Source organism: Larus michahellis, chromosome 2, assembly GCF_964199755.1.
Source record: "Larus michahellis chromosome 2, bLarMic1.1, whole genome shotgun sequence".
Classification (NCBI taxonomy): Eukaryota; Metazoa; Chordata; class Aves; order Charadriiformes; family Laridae; genus Larus; species Larus michahellis.
The window spans coordinates 56,924,229-56,952,078 of record NC_133897.1 but is presented as its reverse complement, the minus strand read 5'-3'; the positions used below and the strand labels follow the sequence as shown (position 1 = coordinate 56,952,078).

At 38.1% G+C, this 27,850-nt stretch overlaps 1 protein-coding gene across 8 annotated transcripts in view; it reads right to left on the bottom strand.

Moving 5' to 3' along the window:
• The window catches only part of SUGCT (succinyl-CoA:glutarate-CoA transferase), a 336,115-nt gene that overhangs the window by 73,740 nt on the left and 234,525 nt on the right, over positions 1-27,850 (bottom strand). Inside the window, exon 13 of one of the 8 annotated variants that reach the window (XM_074575599.1) lies at positions 22,160-22,492. The exons of the other annotated variants lie outside the window; for them this stretch is intronic. Within the exon in view, the coding sequence (XP_074431700.1) occupies positions 22,379-22,492 (114 nt within the window). The 3' untranslated portion in view covers positions 22,160-22,378. Of the gene's footprint in view, positions 1-22,159; positions 22,493-27,850 lie in introns of those variants that run through there. 8 annotated transcript variants of the gene reach the window in all.

Below are 27,850 nucleotides of genomic sequence, written 5' to 3'. Positions count from 1 at the left end.
AAGATTTACGGTGTCATACCCCTCAACCTTTTTTGTTGTTGTTGTTTTGAGCTAAATTCAAATCCTAATTACTTCAAACAACAATACGTGATATTTTATACAGTTGCGCTTAGAGAAATACTGGAGTATGTTCTTTCAGGCATTGTGCAGCTACAAAACCTCTGTTGCCATTCTAAGTAGACACAAAAGCTCAAGAGACTTAATCGCTCCAACGCTTCTAATAACGCAAGCAACTTTAGCTGTGCACAATGTTCCTGGGAACTCGTAGTAGTTATGCCATCCACACGTGCAATTGGAACTAAGCTTGTATTTTCAGAACACAGGTTTTAAAATCAGTAGAGTTAAATTCTGTTTTTTCTAACCAGGAATTGTGGAGATTTTGAAGTCTTCTAGAAGTAGTGTTTTTAACAATGTTATCCTCCTGCAAACAGTTCCTTTTTCACATCATAGTTCAAGCCAAAAGAATAAAACGAATAAATTCTGGGGTTAAGTGAAGTGTTCGTTTCAATTGGAAACCAAGTACTGATATTCATGTTCCGACAAAGTGTAAATGAACTTTGTCTCAAAATGTTACTTTGAGGCAAAAGATCAAAAAACTTGTCAACTGTCGCATTCTAAATGGCTGCAAAGAAATACTATGCTTAGTTTTTCAGATTAATCTATTCAAAGATTTTCCAAACAGTTCAGGTTGAAAAATACCATCATCTGACAAATCTACTATGCATTTGAACTTTTCAAAGGACTCTCCTTGTAAGTGCTACTCAAATGAAAACACTGAAATACTTTATAAAGATTAGGTACTTAATGTCATTTGATTAACAAATCTATGAATATCTTTTGAAAAGACTATAAAAAGGTAGAATATAGACAAATGTATAATGCTAAATTTGATTCATATTTAATCAATACAGAAGTCGGAATGCAAAAGAAATTAAAAATCTGCTTGGACAAAGGGGTTGCAACAACGCAAACAGGTGATAGTGAAAACGGAATCAGGCAAAGAACGTTATAATGACACACATATTCTTCTTTTGTTTGTTTGTAATTTTGTAGCCAGAATTACTTCCTTGAACTCCATCACACAATTAACAAAGCTTCTGGCATACTAACTCAGCAAAGGGGGAAAGAATCAATTTTACAAGTGTAATATAAAATGTGATATTTATACTGTTTTCCGGTAGTAATCAGCACTGTCTGATGTGCAAGTAATTTGTTGAATGCCAAAGACACTCATGTCTGGCTAACAGTTGTTGGCTGATTTTGCTGAAAGCTGTGTGTCAGAACAGGAATCTGTTTGCGGTAAAACGGTTCGTGCAGGAAGGTAGGCAGCCTGCTTCCACATACTGCACTAATGATGCCTCTTCACAGCAACCACATTTTCCATTTTAGACCCCTGCCCTAAGAAGTTCTAAAATCTCTGCTGAGGGAACATAGGGGGAAGACGGTATATCCCTTCCTCAAAGTCTCAGTTCCCAAATTCATAAATTAACCAAAATGAAAACAAGATGAAAATCAGTCTCTCAATTAAATGAAATATTTGTTTATTTTAAGCAAACTAATAATTGTACTTTGTCTTTCTTGCCCAAAGATCTCAATATTCTTTGCATTAGATAAACACACCTCAGATAACGTAAGCATTACCCTTTCCAAATATTTCACTGGGTTATGAGGAGACAGTGAAATGAAGGGATATGAATGAGAAGAATGAGCTGCCACGTGTGCTGCTTTACAGAAACCCTGGGAAAGAGCAATGGCACTAGCTGAATCACAGCTGCCTCCCGGCAGCCCTTTAACCGAGGTGGTGGGTCAAAACGCAGAGTGGAAAAACAGCAAAGATGAGCCCGACGTCTTCCCAACTCAGCTCCACCTACTGAATTTGAAAGAAGGGAAGCACCAGTCACAAACCCACTAAATCCCCTTCTATTCCCCTTTCCTCTGATGCCCAACCTAGAACAGTGATGAAGGGAACACTAATAACATCATCCTGGTAGGGGAGCTGCTTTATACCCTGCAAGAATGCCCCTGGAGTGTATTGCAATCCAGCCCTCAACTCCACCCCAGAGGCCACACACGAACTGTATGGCACAAGCTGGGAACGACCCCAGGTTTCCTGGTACAGAGACCTAACTCTTGATCGTAAGACTATCCTTTTTTTCTTCCTTAATCCTTTATTTTATTTTCAGTAACGTGGCAGATTCTAATCTATTTCATAGCCCCATTAGCGCTGCATGCCAGTCCCTCGCCCCTCTGCAGCAGACCACCCTGCAGTCCTGAAAACCACTTCAGATGGCACTTTTTCAAGCCACGCTAATCAAAATTAAATATCTCTCAATTAATTATCCCTCTACAACCTGCATTCCAATCCCACTCCATAATTGACAATTACTTGCCCATTCTTCCTCACAAAGCCTGGGGTAAATTGGATAATTTTAGCATTTGTTTTATTTTGACTGTTCCTAAATTTAACGTGGGAAACTCTTTGCACCCACTCCTCCTTCCTGTTTTGGTAAAACAAGTTAGTTAGAACCCATGTCTTCACAATTAAATTTTCAACAACACGTCGGGAAGGTCACTGCCTCAGCTGTTTATTGATCTCATTATTACAAAAAGCATGCGGTTATGGCTATGTTTGGCCCTTCATCATACTTTTTCTCATTATTTTAAAATGTACTAAACATATTCAAAATATCATATTTAATCTTAAAATTATATATCAAGGCATCCTCTCCAAATTCTTCCAGACCAACATGTTGCAAAGTATTACCCAGTTCATATTAAACACACATGAGAACATTTGCACTTATGATTAGGAATCTGCTCTTGACCTTCTAAACCTGTATTGTTCCCCGATGAACACTCTGGCTCTAATTCCCCATAAGGCCATGACCTGCTGTGTATCCAAGGTCAATTAAAATGAAGTCCTTAAAGCTTTTTCATATGAATTCTAACATGTTTTCTAAGAATTATAGGCTCAAATTTAACCCTCTGCTGTATAAGATTTTTTCCAATATGAGTTTCTGGTTATTCCAGGCAGCTGAGTGTGCTGCATTTTCTATCATTCATTCCCTGCACAAAACAGCCCTTCTGGCTTATCACCTTCCCCTTCATCACTCTCTCCTGGAATCACAAGAATGAGAAGCGTTAGAAATCTGGTCAGCCATCAAGGCCATTCGCTTACTTAGGCCCGTCTGTTTCTTTGCAGAGCTCTTCATGCTGAATTTTTCCCAGTTTCATTTCAGTCTCCTATGGTTTCATTCACAGGGTAACGGGTGATATTCAACAGCTCTTCTCTTGGTATTCAATCTACATTTTCCCTTTTGAAATCTACTGTCACAACCCACGACTTGACCATCTCCCATCTCACTAACACTTTTTCTGCTCAATGGGTTTTGCTTCTCCTAGTAATGCCCCACGTCATACAACCCAAGATGTCAAATAATGCAGAAGAAAGTAAGACAAAGAAAAGACAAATAAGGCAAATTATGAAAAAAAAAAAAAAAGACAAATAAGGCACTAGGGAGCCTCTAGATGGGTGACTTCAGATGATATCAAGGGAGGGGAAAAAAAACCCCACAACCAGAATTCAGACCAGAATCAGCAAACACAGCCAAGGAGGGACTGCCAGAACTGACGTAAACGCCCCAGCTGGGAAAGGCACAGGTGATTAGAAAGGAAAATAGTCAGAGGACCAGAGGACTGTGGGAATGGGCTGGGAGTCTTGAAGAGAGGCAGCTGGAGCTGAGAGCTGCAGAAAGAGGATATGTAAGGTACAGCTAGCAGAGAGCAGTGACGAGATGATAGCTTGGATGATTCCTGTCAAATAGCAGGACAGTGGCATAATAAAAACATCTCCACTGAGCACACAGGTGGAACAGTCACCCAGGTGAAGCTCAATTAGAAATGCTATTGACCCCATTTGACAAACTAGGGGACTGGAACAAAAGAGATTTCTATTATCCTAGTGAGATTCAAAGGCAGAAACACTGCCTCAGATTATAACATGCTCTTAGAATAACAACGAAGAATATGGAACGGTAATTATTACAGACAGCAGGATTTGGAAAGGGAGGCAATATCTTTTATTAGCTCAACTGACATAGCTAGAAAAAAAGAGACAAGCACACAAGGCCTTTTTTGGATTTTAATTATTAGATCTTTTAATTGGTTTAGGAATATTTTAGTGCAATGTTCTTTCCAGTGTTACATCTATTATTTAAAAGAAAGTTCCTAGCTTGATAAAAGTGGTATTTGGCTCATGCTCTTTGTAGATTTTGGTTCACATTGTGGCATCACCGAAGCTGACCAGAAAGTGCCAAAGATTTCAATGAGGTTAAAACTTAACCCACTGGCCTGACATATTTTTAAACTAAGTTTTCTATTTGTATATGGATTTTTCAGCTCACTCTGAGATTTTCAAAAAACATCTTTTGAGTTAAGCTTATCCTGTGCTAATCATCCAGAAAAGCAGCCAGAATAGCTTTTCACAAAGTGAAATCAAGAGAATAAAGGAGATAAGCAGGAACACTATATATTTATCAGTGGTTTCAATACTGTATCTTACTTGTAGTGCGTTTAAGTACCAGGGATTTAATAAGCTAGTACTTTAATAAGCCAGTACCTTAAGTACTAGGATTTATGACCTTTTTTAAGCTGTAAATTCATAACATGGGAGTAAGTAGAATCTTACTGTGCTATCACACTGCAAGTTTGTTACAAGTCAGGCTGGCAATAACACTCCTGAGGTACAGGAATGTCAGTACATACTCAGCTGGCATGCAGGTGTTCAGGTAATAAAACAGAAATAGAAATTTGACAGTTAGTTAGAAAGTTACCAGATGTTTCTAAGCAATAATTAGGAGAAGAAAGGAGAAAGGTGCACTGATATAGGTAAAAAGAAACACCTATCATCTTTGCTTGCCTGGTATTTTGCATGGTAAGAAGAATTCCTTTTTACAATTAAAAAACAAACAAGACACTATATTTGCAGCATATTGTATACAATTTTAGGGAAAAGAAGATAGGAGACCCTTATAAAACATATACAAAATAACCGTAGAATTGCAGAGCTATAAGGCCACTAATTTTAAAGATGGGCAATTGAGATGGAGGGAAGTTAATGGTTCGGTTTGAAACGTGCCGAGTAATGAAGACTTCAGTTGCTCTAGATATTCAGCCATGGTAACCCACAAGACCAGTAGTGATTAATGCAAGTTTTCTTGGTACATCGGGAATAAAGTTTAATAAAACCCGGGGCGGAAATCTGAGCTAACTTACACTCGCACAGCACTGGAATAACCCACCTGACATTATCTCTGAACTTACCCGGCACTAGCAAAAACCCGCAGCTCCACGTTCCTAAGTCCCAAATCTGCTCCAAGTACAATTTGCAAGAGCATACAGTTTTTATGCAGTAGCTTCACCCAGAAGATCTGTATAGTTTACAACTATGGTCCCCCAAGCCCTTCTGTTGTTTCAATAACCCTGCCTTTATCAGTCTCATCAAAGCTGCTGTCCAGCCTGAGGTTGCTACAACTCTAATGAAGTGATGCTGCTGGAGATTTCCTTATAGCTAAAGATTTTCCACTGCTAGGCAGGTGACTGCGATTTCCATCACATCGGGACAATTACTTTTAAGAACGGAAGGAACCTTCGCCCTCCCTCCTTTTCCTCTACCCCTCCCAGCTTAGGTTGCACATCACGATCCACAAACTCTCAGAGAATACTTTGCTTGTGATTCTCAACATAACCAGTACTACAGGAAATTGAACTGCAAGACAGAAAAGTATTTTTTAAAGGAAACTATATTTGAAAAGCTAAGCCTGGGAAACAGATCATGGAAAATACTGTGAATAAGCTCTTGATTTTACCTTTCGAACAGGGACATGATACTATGGGTCCTTGTAAAATAGGTTTTCAGAAACAATTCTTAAAGCACGTAGAAAAATTAGGGTTTCATTTAGTAGAAGAAAAAGTTGAGAAATGGATTTTAATTTGTGCGCACTGCAATCTACGGAATACCACAATGTTTTCATTCTCACAGCAAACTGAAAACATACAGAATAGTTCTCATTTATATTGTGAACTCCCTAAGCAAAAACTTGAAAGAGCAAATCTGTAACTGAAATCATTTCCCTCACAAAGAAGAAAATGAAGTCGAACTGTGAAGGCATAGGAATCCAAACTCGTGCCAGGCACACAAGCGTTCAGACTATCGGCTGTAACTACCGTCATAATTCCTTCTTGACCTATCGAACCACATTAAGCCTTCAAGAATTATAATGCTGGCTATCCAAGAATGGTTAGAACAAATATGGTGTCATTCATCTGCTCTGTTTTCATATCCTGTTCTGAAAGAAAGGAATTACAACATCTTACATTAGTGTAAGGGATACATAAAGGGCAATGCAGCATTGCAAAATATGAACATTACTGCAAAAGCATTTACAGCTTCAATTAACTGTTCTCGTTGCCTGACTCTACACCATTTATTTATACTGTATTTTCTTAGTAGGCTAAATGCAACAACTACATTGCAGAGCACAGTATGTGCAGGGCAAAAGAATGTAATAATATCTTCAGAATCAGTCTACCCCAATGTGTTTTTCTGGAAGTCAACCTCTAGCACAGTTAACTGACATTAGGTTATCACTGAGGTAGTGACAGAATCACTCCTACCTCAGCCCATTAATTACCAATGGGCATCAATGAACTTCAGGAAAACAGCCCACGCTAAGAAAATGGTAGAGTAAGCTATCACGGCAGAGATGCTAGGTTCCTGGGTAAGTATGGTGTCCTTGAGATGGACTTCATTCCCACTTGGAAGCAAGTCCCGCTGAAAAAATTTCTCTCATTTATTTGGCTGCTAAATCATGTTTTATGTAAACAGGGCCCTTTTTTCAAGCACTGTATCTTAGACTCTAACTTACTTATTTTGAACAATGGCTAAGTACATGTGGCTTACAGGAAAATACTAATTTTCTCTTGCCCTTTACTGTACAACTCCATGGCATAATTAAATACAAAAACTGATCAAACAGCTGGGAATACTGCTGGACATTAGCAGAAAACATTATTTTCTGTATGTTAACTGCAATGTTTGAGTGATTCTTTGCAAACTGATTTAGCTCAGTGTATTATAATTACTTTAGTAAAAGTAATTGGAAAATGTGTATATACGGCTTACATTTTCAGACCTGAGTTAGAGAATTGATATCCAAAATGGGATACCTTAAAGGGGTCTAATTTCCAGAAAGCAGTTCCTCAGCATTTTCTTAGTCTTTTTAACTAGAGCAGCCTACAAATGAGACACTGAGAATCATTACCGTACTTCCATCTCTTCCTTTTTTTTAAAAGCATTTTTAGGTCTATTGGGAGGGCCAATTCCTTTACTTTTATGACACAACTGAGCATGATGAGATTATAGAGAAATACATATACATATATACTACATACAGCATATGGTTCAGCCATTTTAGAAGAGGAAAACTCTCCAAGTGTACCAAGACCATGTAAAATGACGATCTTTAACACTATTCTCGGAACAGACAAGACTTCTTTTTCTAGATATTAATTAAAAATCCTCAACAGAAACTCAGTGTATCTTCCTACCAACCACTGAGTCAATCCTGCTTTAATTTAAAACTGTAACTTCATAAAGTTACACTTTTAAAACTGTGTAAAATTCTGGACCCTGGAATTCAACAGCGAAATCTCCAATGACTTCAATGAAGTCAGGTTTTCACCACAGTGTTTACTTAATACTATTACATGCTGCATTTCTAGAGGGTTTTACTTCTGATATATCTACCGAGACCTGCTTTTTAAATATGCTTCACTTATTAATAAAGCAATTTGAAGAATATAAGAATACTACATCTTGGACTGAAATTCTTCATGTTTTATGTCTAGTTTTTGTGCCTGTCTAGTTAGCAGATGCTTGAGCTATTTAGGAGGTTTTACTGCTAAACAGAGCGTATCAGCTCCTCTGACATTAGAAAGGAATAAAATTTTCTTCTTCATGTGGCAACTCTGTTTAATCCATTATGAATCTATTTTAAAAATGACTTGAATCCTGTTTTCCTGGAAAGCGATCAATCAGACTATGTGACAGATTTTAAAACCAATGTTCGCCTACAGGCTGAAATGAAAGCAAAAGGCAGAAAGTCTTTGCCTGCACCAAGAGAACATTTAAAAGTTGGTTTGTTTTGTTTTTTATTAAGGTGGTAATGTTTGAACAATGGTTGGAGGACATTAATAGCATCTTTTTTACAATGGAACTCCCACAACTGTGAAGATTAAAATCATGTGAAGTACATGTCAAACAGGGACTGCTACAATAATGAACACTGAAGCTGAAGCCAGTAAAAATGTAAGTCCTCAAAACTGGGATCCTTTTTGAAGGATGGGGGATATGTGAAGTAGTATTTTGGTACACCAGAAATTCTCACTCCAGCAGTAATCCATTCCTTGACATACGTATTTGAGAAAGCAGAACAGAAAGAGTCCTACCAGCACGTGCCAGAACAAGTCCTTTAGAAGATTCAAACCCATTTCCTCAGAAAGCAGTAAGAAATTTGCTATTGTGTTGAGGTGGATAACATTTACTGAGCTCTGTTCCCAGCTTTTACTTCTTATTCAAGCAAACTTCCACTGAAGGTGATTATAAAGCACATGTGAGAAAATAACTCGGGTACTGACCTCAGACCTAACCTTTTGGAAAAATGATTCAGGATCCCTGACTCAGTGTAATGACAAAACATTACTTGAATGGGATCCAAATCTTATTCTTGGTCCTTTCAGTTTTCAAACCTGATGACAGCATTTAAAGTACAATTTTAATCTGTGATGAGTCTTTTTCATACTGTGACACAGTAATATTTTATAATCCTGGGAAAAAATTAATATGGCTTTTGTATTTGTCCTTAAGTGGGTTATTCAATAGCGCAATAATAGTAGCACAATAATATGATAATTTTGTCACCATGACTAACGGTGCTATCAATTAAAAACATCTGTGGTCATAAAACACAGATAATGATAGACACGAATTCCCTCGCCTTGAGTTGTCAGCTCTTCATCTTGCCAAATCTCTTCTCCCTTGCACACAGGGTTGGTATAGCACAGTAGCAGTAGGGAAGTGCTAACTTTGTACTAGATAATCATCAGCTGCCAAAACGGGGGTTACCAGATGTAAAGCACCACTAGTACAAGAAGCTATAAGAAACCAACTCTTATCAGGTCAATTTGCTTTGACGCATACAAGATGTGAGAGCAAGATTACAATTCCAGTACAATACTGGTCCCTTCAGTACAGCTTTCTGTGATCACAATGAAAATCCTAGTTGTCAACTGTTCCACTGATTAGGGAAAGCTTCTACTGAAAACCTGCTGGATTAAGTTAAATTAAGGACTCACTATCCATCCAGGGTTAAGTGAAACTCAGAGCCAAACTTCCATATTTTTTGGTATTAGTACGTATATGAATCAAACACAAAACTAAACTAAACAGCATCCTAAATACTAAGGCAAATCTGCAAGTACTGTTGTCAGGAATACAGGCTGAAGCAGAAATCAGGCTTTCTCATCCCTAACAGCTGTAAAAAACAATCAGAACCTGCACTTCAGCTGCAAGTATTATCAAATGTACTTCTTAAAGAAAACTAAAGATTCCACCGTAAGAAGAGAATGCATGAAGATAAAAGAGATTTCACTGACACTGAAAGAGATACAACTGCAGTAAAAGTACCAGCATCCATGAACTTCAAGTCATCATACACAGATATTACAGGACCAAAGCAGAGTGCAGGAATAGGTTGCATAATTCTTTAACCTATGTTTCTTGATAGTAAAACGAAGGACAAACTCATATAAGTAGACAACTAAGTCAGCTGAAATACCACATCTCAAAATGTACATTAGTCACCAATAGGGTGGAAAACACAAAAAGACTGCTTATGTGGAGTATTGAACCTCTGTAATAAAAAGAACCAGCTTTGATAGCCGTAAGTGCATTGAGTGCTGGCAGAAGATGCTAAACTCCTATTCCTGGAGATACACATGCTCTGTTTATCCTCAGAAAGGAAACCCACCCTGAATACATTGGTTCTAGCCAACTACCGCCCAGTATCAAATTTCCCACGAGCTAGTCTACAGAGAAGCTAGTCAAAGGCCAAGGACATTCTCATCTAATGGAAATTAACCTTTTAGACACAGCATAGTCTGGAGTCAAGCCAGGACACACAACTGACAACACCTAGGAGACAGATGAGTATTCTCCACCCATCAGTGGGCAAAGGACAGACATCCGTTCCCATCATCTTGGACCTCGGCAGTGAGACTAGCGCCCTAAAATTATTTGAGTCCTTCCTGGAGAGGTACACCCAGTACGTAGTGACAGGAAACTGTACCTCCACCACTGGACTCCTCAAACTGTACGGGCAATTGCAGAAGCCAAGAACTGTGGAAATGACATTTATCCCAAATATCACGTTGTTCACACACTTTTGCCTGATACCTCTACCCCGCCCTACCCCTGCTTTATTTGGACTGTGAGCTCCTTGGCTACTGATGATCGACACCTCTTTGTTTATCCAGCACCTAGCACAATCAAGGACTTTGTTGGCAGCCCTTTGCAAAACTTAACAAATGCTCTTAGTAACAACATTATTTATAGGGTTTCAAAAGTATCAATTCTCCCCTGGTTTATTTTCAATAGTCACATGGAACACCAAGCTGAAATAGTACTGAATCAAGTCCCAGCAACATGTAGACAATACACAACTTTATCAGTCCCTACCCACATCAATCATATAACCACTGCCACAACAGACCAGCTCCTGGATGAGCAACAGCCAACTACGCTGGAAGAATGGACTTCTGTTATGTACATATGTGTATATACATATAAAAACATGGTTATACATATTCTATTTTGAACATCTATCACTATACTATTCTGTTTAAATACCACAGGTACTAATCTGTTAGTGCTCTTCCATGAAGGAGAAGAATCCAGCACAATAATTTCTATAAAAGAGAATACAGGCAGTGACAGCATTTTTTTCTACAGTACAGTAGGAGAGGATTCTACTAGTCTATTGTAAAATTTCATTTCAGTTTTGATCCACTAATTTACACACACTTCTTTAGCCTGTATTTAATCCCTAACTTAGAAAAAGGCCACACGGCTATTTCCAAGTAACATAATACCATGTATATTTTAGGTGACTTTGGATTACACCTTTGAATTTTTAAAAATCTTAATTGTGTCCAGATTTGCAATGGACTCTCTCCTTCATCAGCTATTTGCAGGAAATGTCTCCCTTTATAAGTTCATTTCTAAACTATTTCTTTGTGACTGGATGACCATGAAAATACAAGGATCAGAGTGAGAAACAGTTTGTCCTTTTCAAATACAAAACACAAAAACTGAGGAATATAGGCAATAGATACGTAATGTCTGAGCTACACTACGTAAACTTCAACTGATCAATTTGGAATAGTTGTTGAGGAAAGCTAAAATGATGGAAAGTGTGTGGAGCATTAATAGGATATACAATATGTAGAAATGAAGCAATAACACTATTCAAAGCAAGTGGAGGTAAAAAGCCCTAACATTACAGAGTCTATATAGGCCTTATATTGCCTAAACCTTGAAATGTTACGCAAATCACTGTGGCATTGTTTGCAACGTATTTTATTTTCAGAACATACTGGAAAGAAAAATGAACAAACACCATAAACACTAATATTAGGAGTTGTTGTGGCTGAATTTTTTTGAACACTACGTACATTGTGTCTATAGTGAGAGCACTTCAAAACACTTCAGGTGAACTTAGCAAAGATATGAACTTAGCTTTTTTTGCTCTGATAGACAGAACATTTAACTATTTATTTTATAAAGGTGACTCCTACAAACAAAGCATATCTATTGGAATTTCATAACATCTGGAAACACCTCCTGAGAACAACACCTGACAGGAGGAGCTGCAATGCTGTCAGTGCTGGATGAACTTGTATGGGAATTTGGGAATTACTGGAGAACATATCTTACAGATTATATATATAATGATACTGACATCATGAATACAGCAGAGCTGTGTGAGTTCCTATGGGATCTGAGCAGGTAGAAAGGTAATCTTACATGTGACATTGTTTGTTTGTAGTTCTCCAGAATTACAAAGGAAGGAAGAGAAGGGACAGGCTTTAAACGGACATACTGTCTTGATCAGCAATCTATGGATCTCTGCTACAGTTGCTAGGAGTAAATATAAATGGCGAAGACTTTCAGAAAATAAAAGAAAAAAAATAAATCAAAGAATCCTGCAGTTGTCTCTAAAAAAGACTGTTGTCTTACAGCCATTACAGCCACTTAAAACATTTACAGGTATGTCTGCAATGATTATATTAATCAGTGTCTATGCCTAACTTCATAGCTTTATGTCTTAGGGTCCGTACAACTTGTAAGCAACAGAGTAGTAAGTAAAAATTAGTATGTTCTTTTTTTAGCATGCTGTATAGTGACAGACAACAAGTAAAAAAGAAGAGGAAGCTGTTGATGTGGCTGTGACTAGGAGGAGAAATAGAATTTTCAAGATTAAACTAAAGAAAAAAAAATATGATAGAGAACTAATGTGTCCACATCTCAAGTATAGATGCAAAGAGTTCTATGTGATCCCTGCACAGTGAGGGTACAATCCTGTTCTTTGCCAAATACAAGAGGCCAACAAGTACACGTTCCTGTGTCACAAGTGTGGTGACAGGTAAGATAGAACTGCTGTTGTCCCACAGGGACACCCTATAATGATTACTTCTGAAAGTGTACCTGAACGTATACTGTGCAGGCGTGAAGGTAAGCAAATGAAAATCTAATAAGAAAAAACTATCAAGCAGGAATAATGTCTGGTTACCACAGCTGTTTCAAACAGTAAACAGTTTTGGTCAATAAACTTAAGGCTGATGGGAAATGCAAGAGCAAACACTTAAACAATCTGTCCAGACATGTAAAAAAAGCTTTGTAATGAGAAAAAAATCCATGTACCAATAAGCAATAGGAAAATTTGGTTCAAATAGCTGTCCAAAATTTGGAATGATCTTGGGAGCTTCATCCCAATCCAAGGAAGCCAAAAGGCCTAGTGAGTGACTGTGCCTTGAATACTCTTTCCCCAGGTGGACGTTCTCAGGATGAAACACATCTGTTTATTTTGTCTCTTGGTAACAGAAAATTCAATCCATCATTGGCCTCTGACTACCCATCCTGTTTCCACTCCTCACAGTATCTGGTAAGCTATTGGGAGATTATTTTTTTCCTCGCTCAAGAAAATCATCCTTTAAAATGTCAGCGTGATTAATAAGAGATTAATGGACTCAGTTTAGCATCTTGTCTGCTCGAATGTCACCTTTTGTGGTGTTTGGCGGTCCTCCTTTCCTGAAGGACACAGAAGGCGACAGTCTTGATCAGACAAGAGGCACCCAAGTGCCCTTGTTGGCACATAAGCACAGACACTAACAATTTTCAATTATACAAGAGAGCCAAAAAAACTGGTTTTATCCTTTCTGGAAGAATGTGTAACTCAAACCTTTCAGTGTTTGCAATGTTACATTTGGCTGAACACCATCAATTTGAATGATTGTGCTTGTTGCTTGTTGGGTGTTTAAACATATTTGTGTCAAAAGAAAGTCTTGTTAGTATTGTATGGAAAGGCTTCTTTCTTCCTGCTGAAACCTGATCTTCATCAACCCTTCATATAAGGAGGACTTTATATATGAATGTCTGGGCAAAGTGAAAATGTCTTATTTCTTACAATCCGCATACCTTAAGCCATCAGTCTGCCTAGGCCTCAACTCTGATTTCCTATCTGTTTTTTAGGATAATGCAGATGGCTACCAGCATTTCTTAGATCATAACTGTCTTACAAAAGGCAGTATATATACACAAGCCTCAGAAAAATAACATGGCTGAACTAAACTAAAAATGGAAGGTTTTCATTCCAAACTCAGGTTATTTATACCAGATACAATCAGGTTTCATAGGATTCAATGGCATCATTATCTTAGTAGGCATAATTCTGAAGGGAGAGCAAGTCTACCACCACCAAAGGTGAAGGCCAAAAGTAGTCCAGATGTAGTTTCGTATTATAAGTGAAGAGGATGAAATGGATCTATTGATCTTCAGGCTTTATCTGTATTATTCTGAAGTAAGTGTTAGAAAGGCCAGAAGTGACGACAGTGACAGCTCCACTTCATGGCAAATTTTGAGGTTTCATTAAATTCTTTTATTCTGTACTGGAATGAATGCAAAATCTTCTGCGTATTTTTGTCAAAATTATATTGTGCTCCATTTCTGATTAAAACTTGAGCTTTATAATGAAAAAAAAAAAGAAAATGTATGCCTGTGTCGCCTCAGAGAGGGGGCTGTTGTATAGCATATTTTTTTTATGTTGATGAAGGAGTTGTATGGCCAAAAGATCCAGATTCAAACTCCCCTTCTGTCTTACTTGAAACATAATTTTCAATCCCCAAAACATAAATCAAGGCAAAAAGGTTAGACTGATTGCCAAAACTAAGAATCAAAGGGCCCAGCTTTAGCGCTCCAATTAAAATGGGACCTATAATGGAGAGCAGACACAAAAGGTTGTGTCTGTTTATGGTTGGAACTACTCTAAAAGAATTTAAATTATTAGTCTAATAATAATATACATTTACATAATTTACATGCTCGTTTACATCCATAATGGGATTGCTGGGGAAAACGTAGCAGGAAAAAACCACGATAGCTAGAGGTTCACAAAGCTGCCTTGTTTATAACTTCACCTGGTTGGATCCATGTCTTCTGTTAAGGATGGCTGTGTGTCTCTTGTATACAGTACAATGCTGACACTGTAATTATCAACTACTGAATAAATGAAAAAAAAGCTTAAATTTTAACATAAAAAACCTATATGCAAGAGACATTTTTGTCAAACCAATGGGGTCTCTTCTCAACAAGGGCAGATACTCACAGCCTGTTGCATTAAAATGATTTATAATACATATAAAAAGAGTGCTGCGTTAATAAAAATCCTTTGGTAAAACACGGAAAAAATTAATGAAAAATGTTATAAGGGAGGATAGACAATGAAGAATAAGGAGAGGTGCATTATCAAGTATACTGTTATATCTCTGAATACTACAGTATTAAACTGTAGGACCAAAGTTACTGGTACAAAACGGGTCAAATTCTTTCTAAGTGGAATCTTTTAATTTCTCGGTTATATCTTTGTGCATGAAGAGGCCAGACTGGAAAGAGAAACAGAATATGTTATAATACAATGAATAGAAAGATGGCCAAAAGGGATTTATTCCACTAACTTAATCAGATGGGTTTCCATGCCAAGCTATGGTGCTTTTGCCTTTCCTTCACTCAACAGTAAAGGATCAAATATAATGTTTCCTTTATTCCATAGCTATCCCAAATGAGCAGAAGTATAAAGTTATTCATGAAACAATTTAAACATAAAATTAAACACTGGAACTGCAGTTTAGTATGGTGACCATATGCATTAATCCTTGAAAACACAAAGCAAAATATTAATTTCCTTCTCCTGTTGGAAAACTTCTGATTGCTGACATAAGCAACCATTACTGTTAAGTGGTAAATTACAGTGACTATTGTTTAAATATGGAAAGCTATGGATGCAATAAATGACAGATGGAAGAAAACTGACAGAATCAGCAGATTTAGTCCTAAAATTTTAAAGGCTTGTTTCTTTGGGGGAGGGTTAGTTTTTATTTTGTTTTGTTTTCTTTTTTCTTACAGTTCCACAGGCATGTTATGTGACATTTTAGTGAAGGAGACTAAATCCTTGTCACAGAATTTATAGAACAAAAAGAAACAATTTCTTGTCTCACTCCAGACTGTTGGCAATTACTGCTTTGGGCAACCAAGAGTCTTTGCTAGACAGTGTCCTTTTTCTGACACGGGGCAATGGAGTGTTCTGTCATGTGAGGATTTCATCTTTATTATAGGCCAAGAGGTTGTGCCAGTAGGAATGTTATTTTTTAAAGCTAGCTTTTCTGCTGAGATTCCTACACAATATCTTTTTTTTTTCTCTCCGTTGTTGCTGACACTTTACATAGAAGCCAATCTTCTCTTTTGCAAGAGAACAGAGTTCTTGGAAAGACCATATAACCCTTTCACTAGGAAATCTGTGTTTCCAGGCTGACTAGAGACATAAAACAGATATAAGGAATTAAGTATTCATCCAACTACCCCAGCCCTTCTCTCTCTTTAGACAGCATTAGGTTTTCTGGGTACACCACTTGCCATTCAGTGCACATCTAAGGCTTCGGCTCCAACAATGAAGCCTATGCTAGCTGTAGCTGGATTTTCAATCATTCAGTATGCTGAAGTGAATAAAAAAACAAGAAAAAAACGCAGCACAGAATGATGGAATATGTATTAAAGTATAGTTCATGGCCTCCACCAAATACCCCATTTACAATGAGTTTTAAAGAAAACTTGAATTTTGGTCTCAGCACCATGGAATAAAAATAGCTTCTTTTTTCCCCTCCTGGTTGCCAAATGTGAATAAAACAAATCCTATATAAAAATCACATTTCAACATTACTGTTCTTCATGCTGATCCTTTCATGGAAGCTTTTTTCAAAGAATTTTTGTCACATCTATCATGTCATAAATACTCAGACTGTTCAGTAACAGTGCTCTAAAATTCTGACCTTAGGGTTTGGGGGTATTTTTCTTCCTTATTTATGTAAAACACCTATCAAATATCTATTCCTATCTAAATCCCCTAAATTTAGAGTTTAATTCAGTTAAAAGAGTCAGTACTGCGATCATATGAAAAACATAGGTCATATTTCATTTGGTTAAACGAGCCATTCACAAAGCTAAAAAATGCCAGTGAAGGACTGGATGCATCTGTTTTAAAGAACCTGTTTGCTTCAATATTAAAAACTATCTGTCTGTTGCCAAGTAAAGACAGAAAATATTCTGTTTACATTATGACCTTATGATGAGGACTTTTTTCATAATAAAGTTACCATTTACGGATTGTAAGGAGCAAATGAAGGTTCTTAATTACTTTGATAAATTCTATGCCAAGTCAGTAAATATTTTTTACTTGATTTACCTGTCAAGAGGAGAAAGGAGAAAGCTGATGTCAAAAATCCAAAGCCTGCCAATATCTGTGTTAGGCTACTTTACGGACCGGCTATCTTTTTTAAGGGCTTTTCCCTTTTATTTCTGGGTAGATGAAAAGAGTTTTCCACTGGGTGAGGAACTGAACAGAGCTGTCACATAGTTCTCTGAAAAAAATAGATCAAAAACCCCCCAGATTCAAAGAAAACTTTTGTTTTTCCTCTTAGGCTAAGCTCTTATGCCCTGCTCTATTGTTGCACTGCATTCGCTAATATTTCGTGTTCAGATCCATCAGGCTAATTAAAACGTAGGATCTTTTCTGTCTCATATTTACGTACATACACACATGCAAACACATATAAGGTGCTGGGAATATTTGGCCTCTTACCAAAACCCTTTTCTCCCTAGGATTCCTAGAACTTTATAGATTTGATGTTCCAGAAAGTACTTGCTAATATAATGACTTAAAAAATTAGATTTGCGTAAGTTAATTATAGGAAAAGGGGTGGGGTTTTTTGAGGTAACATATGATTTACAATCCACATATTACTTCAGGCAGAGTATGTTGTTTCTCTATGTGTTGACAACATTGCTCGGAATGAGATACCATCTGACACTGTAAATCTGTATTTTAAAGACAAATTGGTCTGTTCACACTAGCCATTTTTCTAACTACTGGAAAATGCCAACAGCCTCTGTGGAGGCAAGAACTACATTTCTGGGTTTTCCACTTTATTGGAATTGAAAGATAGATTATTTTTATGTGTTTTTTGCAGTTTAATACACAGAAGACTTAAAATTATTGCTACTGTGAGACCTTTAGCTATGAAAAAAACATTGGAATATGACCAAAATCTTTGCTAGCAGCCAGGAATAGCCAAAGGCATGGAAAACTAGTGTTCTCAATATGGCTTATGACAATCTATGTCAATGCCAACGCTGTTCATTGTGCCCACTTCCATCAGTAAGAACTTCCTATGGTGATCTGTCATTACTCTCTCTGCTAGTTATAATCTTTTAGTCATCCAAGGTTTTCTCTTACTAAACACGCTGTTTTATGTATTCTATAAAAGATCATCATGACATAACTCCTGATGACTAAGTATATTAATGAATAGCCCATGAACATCCACCAACACATTGCCTCTCTCCACTGAAAGGATATGTGAAATCAGTTTAAAATATAACTTCTTTGTGCGGTCCACAGTGCGCAATGTATATAATACATCACTGAGTATATAATACATTGCTTTCTCTTGAGCGTGAAGATGACGATAAAGCTTCCCTTGCCAAATCTCTTCCTGAAATAGACGGTCAGTTTGCCCCCCGTTATCCCTTGGCAAACAGTTTTACACATCTAAACTACAAAATACTCAAGCATACTTCATAACTCTAGACTGAGCCCATGCGTCTACTCTGTGCATGTACAGAGCCCTGACTGCACTTAAGAGCTATAATAAAATCATAGGGATGCTGTAAGAGACAGCTGCTTTGTCATAGTTATCCAACAAAACTAAAACTCGGTCTCACAATAAAAATCTCTTCCTTTGCCCGCTCCCCCCCCCCCCATTTTACAGCTGCTGATGACCAGCGAAGTCTCAGGTCACTACAGTCTAATGTAACAATAAGCAAACCCACTCCCAACATGCAGATGAAGACTGACAGAAGTTAAAAGGCAGAAGTCATCTTCCTCAAATTTAAGAAGACATTAGAAATTTTATAGTAATCATCTTATCACAACTGTGTCCATTTCTGCAACAGTGAACTTCTTTCCTTCAGTGTAGATAGATGTGCTAATCCCCTGCCTAAATCCAGATCTACTTCTGATCAATAAATATTTTCAAAAAAACTGCATGACTAACAGGAGGTCTAAATCTTTAGGTCAGTCATAACAAAATAACAACTTATTCCAAGGACATGATATCACCCTGTATCTAAAATTTGCTCTTCCACTCCCTTTGAACAAGAGGGTGTTGCTGAACCTTTTATCTGATATCTTTCATTCTTGGGACATGGACTGCAGCTGCATATTCCCCACTATCTCCACACTGAACGAGTGTTACAGAGAACACAGAAGAGCAAGATGTACGAAAACAGCTGAACAACCATCACGTGAACTGACAAAAGTATCCTCTTTTATTTCAGTTGGAAATCTACCGTAAACATGCTTTAGAAGGTAAGGATATTATTTTTTTTTCCCACTACCTGAGTAGTGCTAGACAACAATATTACAAAATGTTAACGCAGCCCTCCTGCACAGTCCGGTTTGCTAGACAGAAATTGTTTGAATTCAAAGATAAGTTTAAGTTTAGAAGAAAAACTTACCCATAACACAGTTCTTGTCCTAGTCCCTGACGAGATGTAGATGTTTATAAATACTTGATGTAAATTCAATTTAATTTTTTTAATGCTGCTAACTAGTGAGGGGGTGTATGAAACAAAGTTTATTATTGTCTACAAGAATTGGTTATTTTTAACTGAGGGCTGTTTCAGAAGGAACACAAACTTTATGTTCAGGTAAAATCCTACATTTTTGATAAAATTTTTTCACCAGGGCAGAAGTGGCAGCACGAGTTCTATATTTTTCATCCTCAAATTTGAACTGGAAGCAAATAATGGGATTTCTTAAGAGTGTATATGTGAACATGCACGTGAGTGCACCAAGTGTACAGGTGTGTACATAAGTGACACAGCTGCCACCCAATTCTACTCTTTTTTATAACGTAGAAATCCACAGCAGTAAAGTGGCGCAGCAAAGGTGTCAATGGGGAACTTGGGAAAGACAAGAACTAGCTGTGTTCTGTAGCACTGTCAGATATTCACTCATACCAGATTCTTTTTCCTCAGATTACAGCAATTAGGTCCAACGTAACCATCGAATTTCAACACAAGTTGAAATGCCACCGATGACCCCACCTAGTTCAGCACCTATTACAAATACACTCCCGTCCTTCCTACAGGAAGGTGGTCTTAGTGATAAACACCAGTTCCCAGGTGGCTCCATTTTGCCTGTGAATGACAAGGTGGTCTTGGTGAAAGAACGTGGCATAGAGAAATCAAGAGTTCTCTCCTAACTTTGTACAGTCTTTCCACGACTTCCTCAAAGGCCGCTTCGTGGCCACTTCATGCCTCAGCTTCTCGAACAACAAAACTGTCTTTGTTTTATTTATGAAATCTGCAATGCACACTAAGGGTAGTAAGTGAAGCAAAAAGATGATAATAGATTAGAAAGTACTACTGCAGCACAGAACAATAAAAACACATAACAGCCTCCTGTAACCAGGGATGGCATTCAAGGGAGAACTAAAACATCCCGCAATAGTTTAATCATTATGAGATTCAGACCTGTAACTTGAGCCAAACAAACCCCCTAGTTTCTGGGTACCTGAAACTAGAACACAGATCAAAATTTTGTACTCTTAAAAGCATTTTATGAATATCTGACAACTTGTTTTTGCTCTGAAACTCCTTCCTGTATCACAGCCTATTAACTTTTTCTGTTAGCGTATGCCCTTTAAAGATATCTGCGGATGTTTTAAAGCCTTTGAGAGCGTGTGTGTGCGCATGCATGAACTTTCAGTATCTTCTGTAACATTTGGCCTGCATATGGAGAAACCTGTGATTTAAAACTAGCTAAAGATTACCAGACAGGCCTCTAAGCAACACACAGAGATGAATGTGCCAAGGGACAATTATTAGAAAAAGAGAAGGAGTCTTCTAGCACTCAGTAAGGGGTATGCAGTTTATCGCTAAAATAAACATGTATTTCTTTAATCAGGAGTCCCATTTTTTTGTGACTTTACGCAAACTATCTGGTTATTTCTATTTTCTCACAGCAATCAGGCCAAATAAATTAAGACTACATTTTTCATCAGTAACCAGTTACTGTGAATGCCTCCATTTTGAAGAGCCTCATTTTACAAAGGATATATGACCAGCACTTACAACAATTAAAAATCGTTTTGGAAGCAGGAAACAGCAGAAAATTATTTTCATTCATGGCCTTTGACACAGTGCGAGCTAGCATAACTATGAACTCCCAAACGACACAGGTATTTGTCACGCAATTGACGACTGAGCGCTTCAGGTTGGATCCAAGGCCACTGGGATTAGGTGGCATCTGCAGAATTTGCAAGCAATTAGGCATCTCACACAGCTTTTCCTTCTGAAAAAGTGACCAGGACATTTCAAAATTTGTACAGCTGGGGTAATGCTTTCGGTGAATAAGGTTTTGAGCCCACATGAAAATGATTTACAAATTCCAGTTGAAATCAGCAATAGTTCAGCTGAAAAAAAATCTCCCCAAACCTAAGACACATAACTTAAATTCCAAAGTGATTTCTTCTAAAATGATGTTTCCATTTTGAAACTCATCTTTAAAGAGGAAGAAGGAAAAACCAATGTATTTTAAAACTCAACAAAATATTTTGATTTGGGGTGACAGGCTTATACCTAACTGACTGCAGGAAACCATTTCAGATCATGAGGAAAGGATTTTATCTTTGTTTTCACTGAAAATAAAATTAAAAAAATAAAATAAAATTCAGGGCCAACAAACAATGCTCTCACTCTGAGAAGCAAGCTTCATTTGCCTTCACTAGGATCTTGTTCATTCCCAAACCCAAAGCCTCTCTCTCCTTTTTTGAAATGCAAAACGGACCAACTCCACCCTACGCTTCTGGCCACATTATTCCTACGCTCACTCTTTTTCTTCATCCTAGGCCTCTTCTCCATCTGTCTTTTTGCAGCAGCTGGATGGCATTCTTTTTCTGGGGCTGCTCTATCGATCTGGAAGGATCCTGAATCCCTGAGTCACATCCTCTCCCGAAACCTTCCTTTCCTTTTTCTTTTTAGTTTATCTGTTTCATGGCTCTTTCACGCAATGATCATGCCACATAAAAATCACATCTTTCTATAACTGCCTATTTTGAGATAAAGCATTATATTCAAACTCAGGCAATGAATTCACAAACATCATCTGCAATCCTGGTTTTTTGAAGGCACTGTTCTATGAGGGTGGTACTAGCTTGCCAGTTAAAACCAGCAACTGCAGTTGGCAAAATGCATGCATTTCAAAAAGTCTTTAGCTTATATATACAAACTCACTGCCAGCATTGTTTTTTTCTCAGAGTACAAGAGCTGCAGAAAGTTTCAGAGAAATAAATAGAGAAGAGTGCTTCAAAGCTGAAAAACGAGCTCTCAAAACACACATGAATTTATATAAACAAAGATTAAACCAGATTAAGCAGGACCTACATTTAAAAGCCTTCCTATGGGCTGTAGGTGTATGGTTTTCTTTTTTCTTTTCCTTTTTTTTTTTTTTTTTCCCTTTTTGAGGAGCAGGTTTGTAATTACCTGTCAAAGAACAAAATAGCAACGGTGTCTGGAAAGAATGCATTATTTAGAGAGAGTGACTACTTAAGAAAGAAGCTTTCATCCCAGGATATATTCCACAGAAACATACAGTTTACCTTGTACCATGAGCTATTTTACTGCAACTTGACTCCTGTCTTGACACTCAGTTTTCAACAAAAACAGCTAATGACTACCTGCCAAGCAAGCCTCCCCCAAAAACGAACCTCCTTCCCTCCCCAAAAAACCCAGGATCTCTGAATGAAATACTAAAACTACTAAAAAGAAATATCGAAACTACTTTTTAAATTTGCTTTGAATTAAACTATAAAGCAAAGCTCACAAATAATCATTTTCCAGTCACACCACATCATGAAAAAACTTACTTGACAAGATGGATTAACATTAACATGTATTTGGGGACCCTTCACTCCCAGACATCATGATATAAAAACACTTAATAAGTAACAATCACCACGCTACGAAGGTGTGAAATATCAGTTTCCAATAACAGTTTCGTGAATATAGAAGATCAATTAGAGAAAATTCCCTTCAGCATAAGTATCAACATTTTCCATTACAGGGGCATTGTTAACATAACTCAAATTGTTTGTCTTTCCACTTAATGTGGATACCTGAGACTGAACCCTTAATTTCAGTGCAGTTGCTGAAGTATATTAGGTCATTCTCATTCTAAGCCACTTGAGTTCCTGCAATGAGCCGCAAGAAGTGTTTCAAGGCCAAATCTGTTGATTTTGCGAATGCTGTCAGGCCAGATACTCTCCTGTGCAGAGTTTCACTTGGAGAAGGAGACCTGGGGAACACTATCAGGAAGCCATTTATAGCTCCCTAATTCTGTGAGCACCTGGTCGAGTCACAGCAGAGCACAGCTGCAGCGTGCCCTGAAGCCCTCCCCCTTCTCCTGTGATCAAGGGGTGGTGGGACAACTGGTCACAGTGGCAAAGAGCTTCACGCACCAGGGGGATTCTCAGGTGGTCAGGTACAAGCAGGTTGGGGATCCTTTTCATTTGCATGCAGGTGGCAAAGGTGGCTAGGGTGGTCTTAAGGAATTCAGTGTATCTGAATAGGTGCATCTGAAGAAGGAGTATCAAATGCAATAAGAATATAAAGCTTCCTGAGAACACTTTTTGTTGATGTTGCTGTCACAAATAGCGCACAGGAAGTGATTAATCCTTGCACATTGCCATGGTACTATTACAAACATGAAGCTTCCAGCTTGAGGGCTATATATGGAACATCTCTTTCCCCTTGCATTTAAAAATAGGGTATTTACACCATGTTAGTAGCCATCTGTCTTACAGATTTTCCTTTTTTCTCTGCTTATAGCATTGTAACCCACAATGTACCTTTCCCCTAAAGCTATAAACACACCTTCAGATTGTTCTTTAGAAAAAAAAAACAAAAGCAAAACAAACAAAAAAAAACAAACAAAAAACCTCCACCTCAACGCCCTTCCTCCAAAAATACAACAAAACAACTCCATAGCAGGTGGAGTCAGAAAAAAAGCAAATTATTTCAGGTTTTTTATTCACTCTGCAATATTCCCCCAACACAAACGTCAAATTGCAGGTGCATATGAAATACTTCTGTTATGACAAGAGCTGCGTATCTTCGTAACCAGCGCTTCTCATAACGATGTGTGAACTAAATGCTAACTGGAATAAAATGGACTAAAGCCAAAGAAAGTCCCAAGTGGCAGTCACGTACAGAAGAGGGACTAAACCATGTGAGAACAAAAGATCACGTGGCTGACGGTCCAAAGGGAATCACCATTTCCCTTTATGTCTTAAACTTCTAGGGCTGCAGGAATTGTGTTTGCATAGTAACGGGATTTGAGCTCACAGTGGTGAGGGGATACCAGCTGGCATCACAATCATCATAGTGAATCATCACAGTGAACAACAGAGACAGGGATAAAGGCTCAAGAGCAGAAACTGGCAGACTCTTAAACATTGCAGCTAGCAAAGTTTACATCTTTCTTACTTCCACTTCACAATAACAGCATGCCACAAACTATCAAAAAGGCATGATTTGACCCAAGAATTTAGAAGACCAAGACTTCTCAGAAGAAACAATCAGCATGCACTCTTCCATCCTAGGTGTTCGAATCCAGGCGTTTGTACACCATAACCTTCTCTATAAACCCGTTCCTAAACCTATCCAGCTCGATGGTAGCTAGAATGCTAGCGTCCGCTACCCCTATGGGAATGTTCTACCTTACTTTAATTTTCAGCCTAAATATACTCATGAACAGTTCTACTATGCCTTCACTTGCAAAAATGCATCTTCCACTCTGAAACTGCCCCTTTAATTTGTTTACAAGGAGCAAAAAGAATCCCTATAACTTCTGTTTTGTTAATTTAAACAAGCCATGCTCTTGACAAAGAGTATATATAGCTAGGAAAATGGAAGTCTGACTGCAGCACAAGCTGGAAAATCTTAAGGACTTAACTACAACAGAAAGGAAAGCAGATGACAGCACACAGGTACGAGTTTACTTGGGACCTTAAAACAGATGCTCTGGTTTCTAATCCATGCTGAAGACAGTGCTACTGTACTTTCATTGCTTGTTACTTGCTTTAGTAAGAGTAAAGCAGGTAAGGGTATCCCTACTTATCTGACAGTCACACGGCTCTGGCAAAACAGACATGAGAAAGGTTAAGGATGTAGGGTCACAGTGCATCTCCTTGGATACTAATAACATTTTGGCTACGGCAACACAACCTCAGAATAAGATTTCTTGGAGGCTGCACTCTTATTCAGCCTCTCAGAAATCTTTGGCTGGGGCACTAGTAATACTTGGTAATTTAAGTAAGTCTACAGCATCCTGTGGAGAAGTCTGTGCCAGAGGGACCATGAGGATGAGAATGCAGAATATCCTAATCACCAGTCCCGTGATGAGAAATCCCCTGTATATTATGTGCCAGTCTCCTTTTAGAAACGTACTTTAACATCACATTTTTCATTATGAATAAAACTTTGCTGATTTTCACCTGTTACGTAAGAAGAAGCTAATACAATTGTTCAACATAACCTTCCGACAGTAGCTACATGTATTTTATCTCAGGATTAACCACACATTTACAGTGCATTGATAAAAAAGGCAACTTCACCGAGTAACAGTTCACAGTACTTTTCTTCGGCCCTTATGATCTTTATAAGGAAGAAATCCTCCACCCTGTTGACTTCAAGAGCTAAGGAAGTAAGTCTTACTTTAAATTCATTGTGGCATCTTCCTCTGTGCTGACAAGTAAAGGTGAGATTCACCCCATCTAAATTCAGTCAGATGAAAACCGAGCACCTCGTCTCACACCTAGACAGGTGGGATGAACTGCCATCTAGAGGAGTCCCTGCTCCCTTTCCCTTCACTGAAAACAGAAGAGACTACAAAACCTGCTCCGACATATGCCTAGCAGATAGATAGCTAAAATTGGGCAAGATGACCGCCCCCCACCCCTCATGATATTTATAAGGACCCCTTGCTTTGGGATTTTTTTGCAAAGCTTCTGCGGGTTATTTATATATTGTTAGATTTGTATTTTTACTCAGCCACTGCTTCTCAGAGTAAAGTATCCTATTCACTGTATGCTGCAATGGGTTGACAAGAACTTCTATGAAAAATGTTAATATACCCTGATTATGGACAAATGCTACACAGGAACGGCCTTTCCCTTTGCCCGCTTAGATTCCTTAACCTGCAAATTCCTCCTCAGGCACAAACTATGAAGTTTCCTAACTAGCCAACTGGAAAGGAACTACACTCTATTTACAATTCAAACGCTGGACACATACCAGGACTTACCAGGGGGGTTACAGTCTTTCATTCTCGTGACCTTTCTAAGAAAAGTTAATGCCAAGACTGGTGTATTAAGTTAACACTACAAAGCAGAAAGTTCTAAGTAATCTGTTCTGCAAGAGTCATTTAATAACACCTTTCCACTGGATCAGCCCAGAATCTCGTTCATCTTCCTCATGGAAACGGTTCTATACGGTAGTGTTGCTCCACGCCACTGATTCAGCTTTCTTGCTAATTTAAGGAATAGCTCAAATCTATACAGACTCTGTTTTGCAAGATTTTCCACAGATTTCCTTAGAAATTAAAGTTTCTTGTTATGCTGGGGTTAAGGTGCAGTGGGAAGGGTGTGGGCAAACGGGGAAGGGAGATGACATTTTAAAATGCTTTATAAAACACCAGATGTTGCAGAACCAACGGAGTGGAACAATGTATTTGCAATTATCAAAAGAAGAGAGTTGTTTGTCCGCATTTTTAAAAACTCATGGGATACTTTTAAGTCACTTAGTTGTGGTCTTTCTGTGTGTGAAGAACATAGCAAACGCCCTTATAGATTTGATATTTAAATGACATGCACGACAAGGGAACCGCTTGATGTGGTTCAGCATTTGCTCTTGTTACACTCTGTACTATGCTGTAAACATTCCAGTCGTGTGAATAATATAAAAACTATGAAAAAGCATTTTGCCCTTCTTAGTGTATCTTTCTTGTGCATGTTTGAGTTGTATAAAGTTGACATGGGCGCATTACAAGGCAATGCTGGAAACGTACTACCGTATAGTTCCAATAACAGATGCGGGCAGCTGACAAGAAGATCCTACTTCCTAACTTGTGCTTACAGCTTGAGTTTCAAAAAAACCTTTTAGCTGGAAGCTTAAGGGCTACGTAGATTTTCTATTCCATAGCTATGCACAGGATAATTCCTATATTCTTTTCATCAATGGCAGAAGAAACTATTTTAACACTTAAGCATCCCATCCTTCTAATCACTAAAGAAAAGACGACGTTAATTTAAAATCAATCTGTTCTTACACACTTAAAGAGCTGTTGTGGATATCTTATGCAACCTGACAGATATTTTTGTCTGGAAACAATTCTGCTTGCAGATTGCATCACTTCTATACTGCTCTAGAAATGTTCTGTGGAGGCTAGGCAATCCTGGGCTAGTCAGAAATCCTGAGCTCTGCGTTCACTCTGCCATTAACCGACTGTGCTCCTTTAGACAAGTCATCTATCTCTCCGTGCCTTGGTTTTCCCCTCTGTAAAAGGCAGCAGTTTTGAATATTCAGAGCTCTGACAGAGGTGTTGTGAATGCCAAAATATAGTACAACTCTGAAAAGTGACTATGCAAAAAGGCATCTTCTGACTCAAAGAGCCTCTCCCTTGGTGAAATACACACATGAATTCACATGGCCTATACACCACACAAGCCCCATTTTGAGCACTTAAGGAGAATATTGCTATACAGTGGGCTTGTGTAGAGTGACGGATTTCATTCCCCAGAAGATACTTAGCCACATGTGCTGACTTCAGTGGCAAAAAAATAT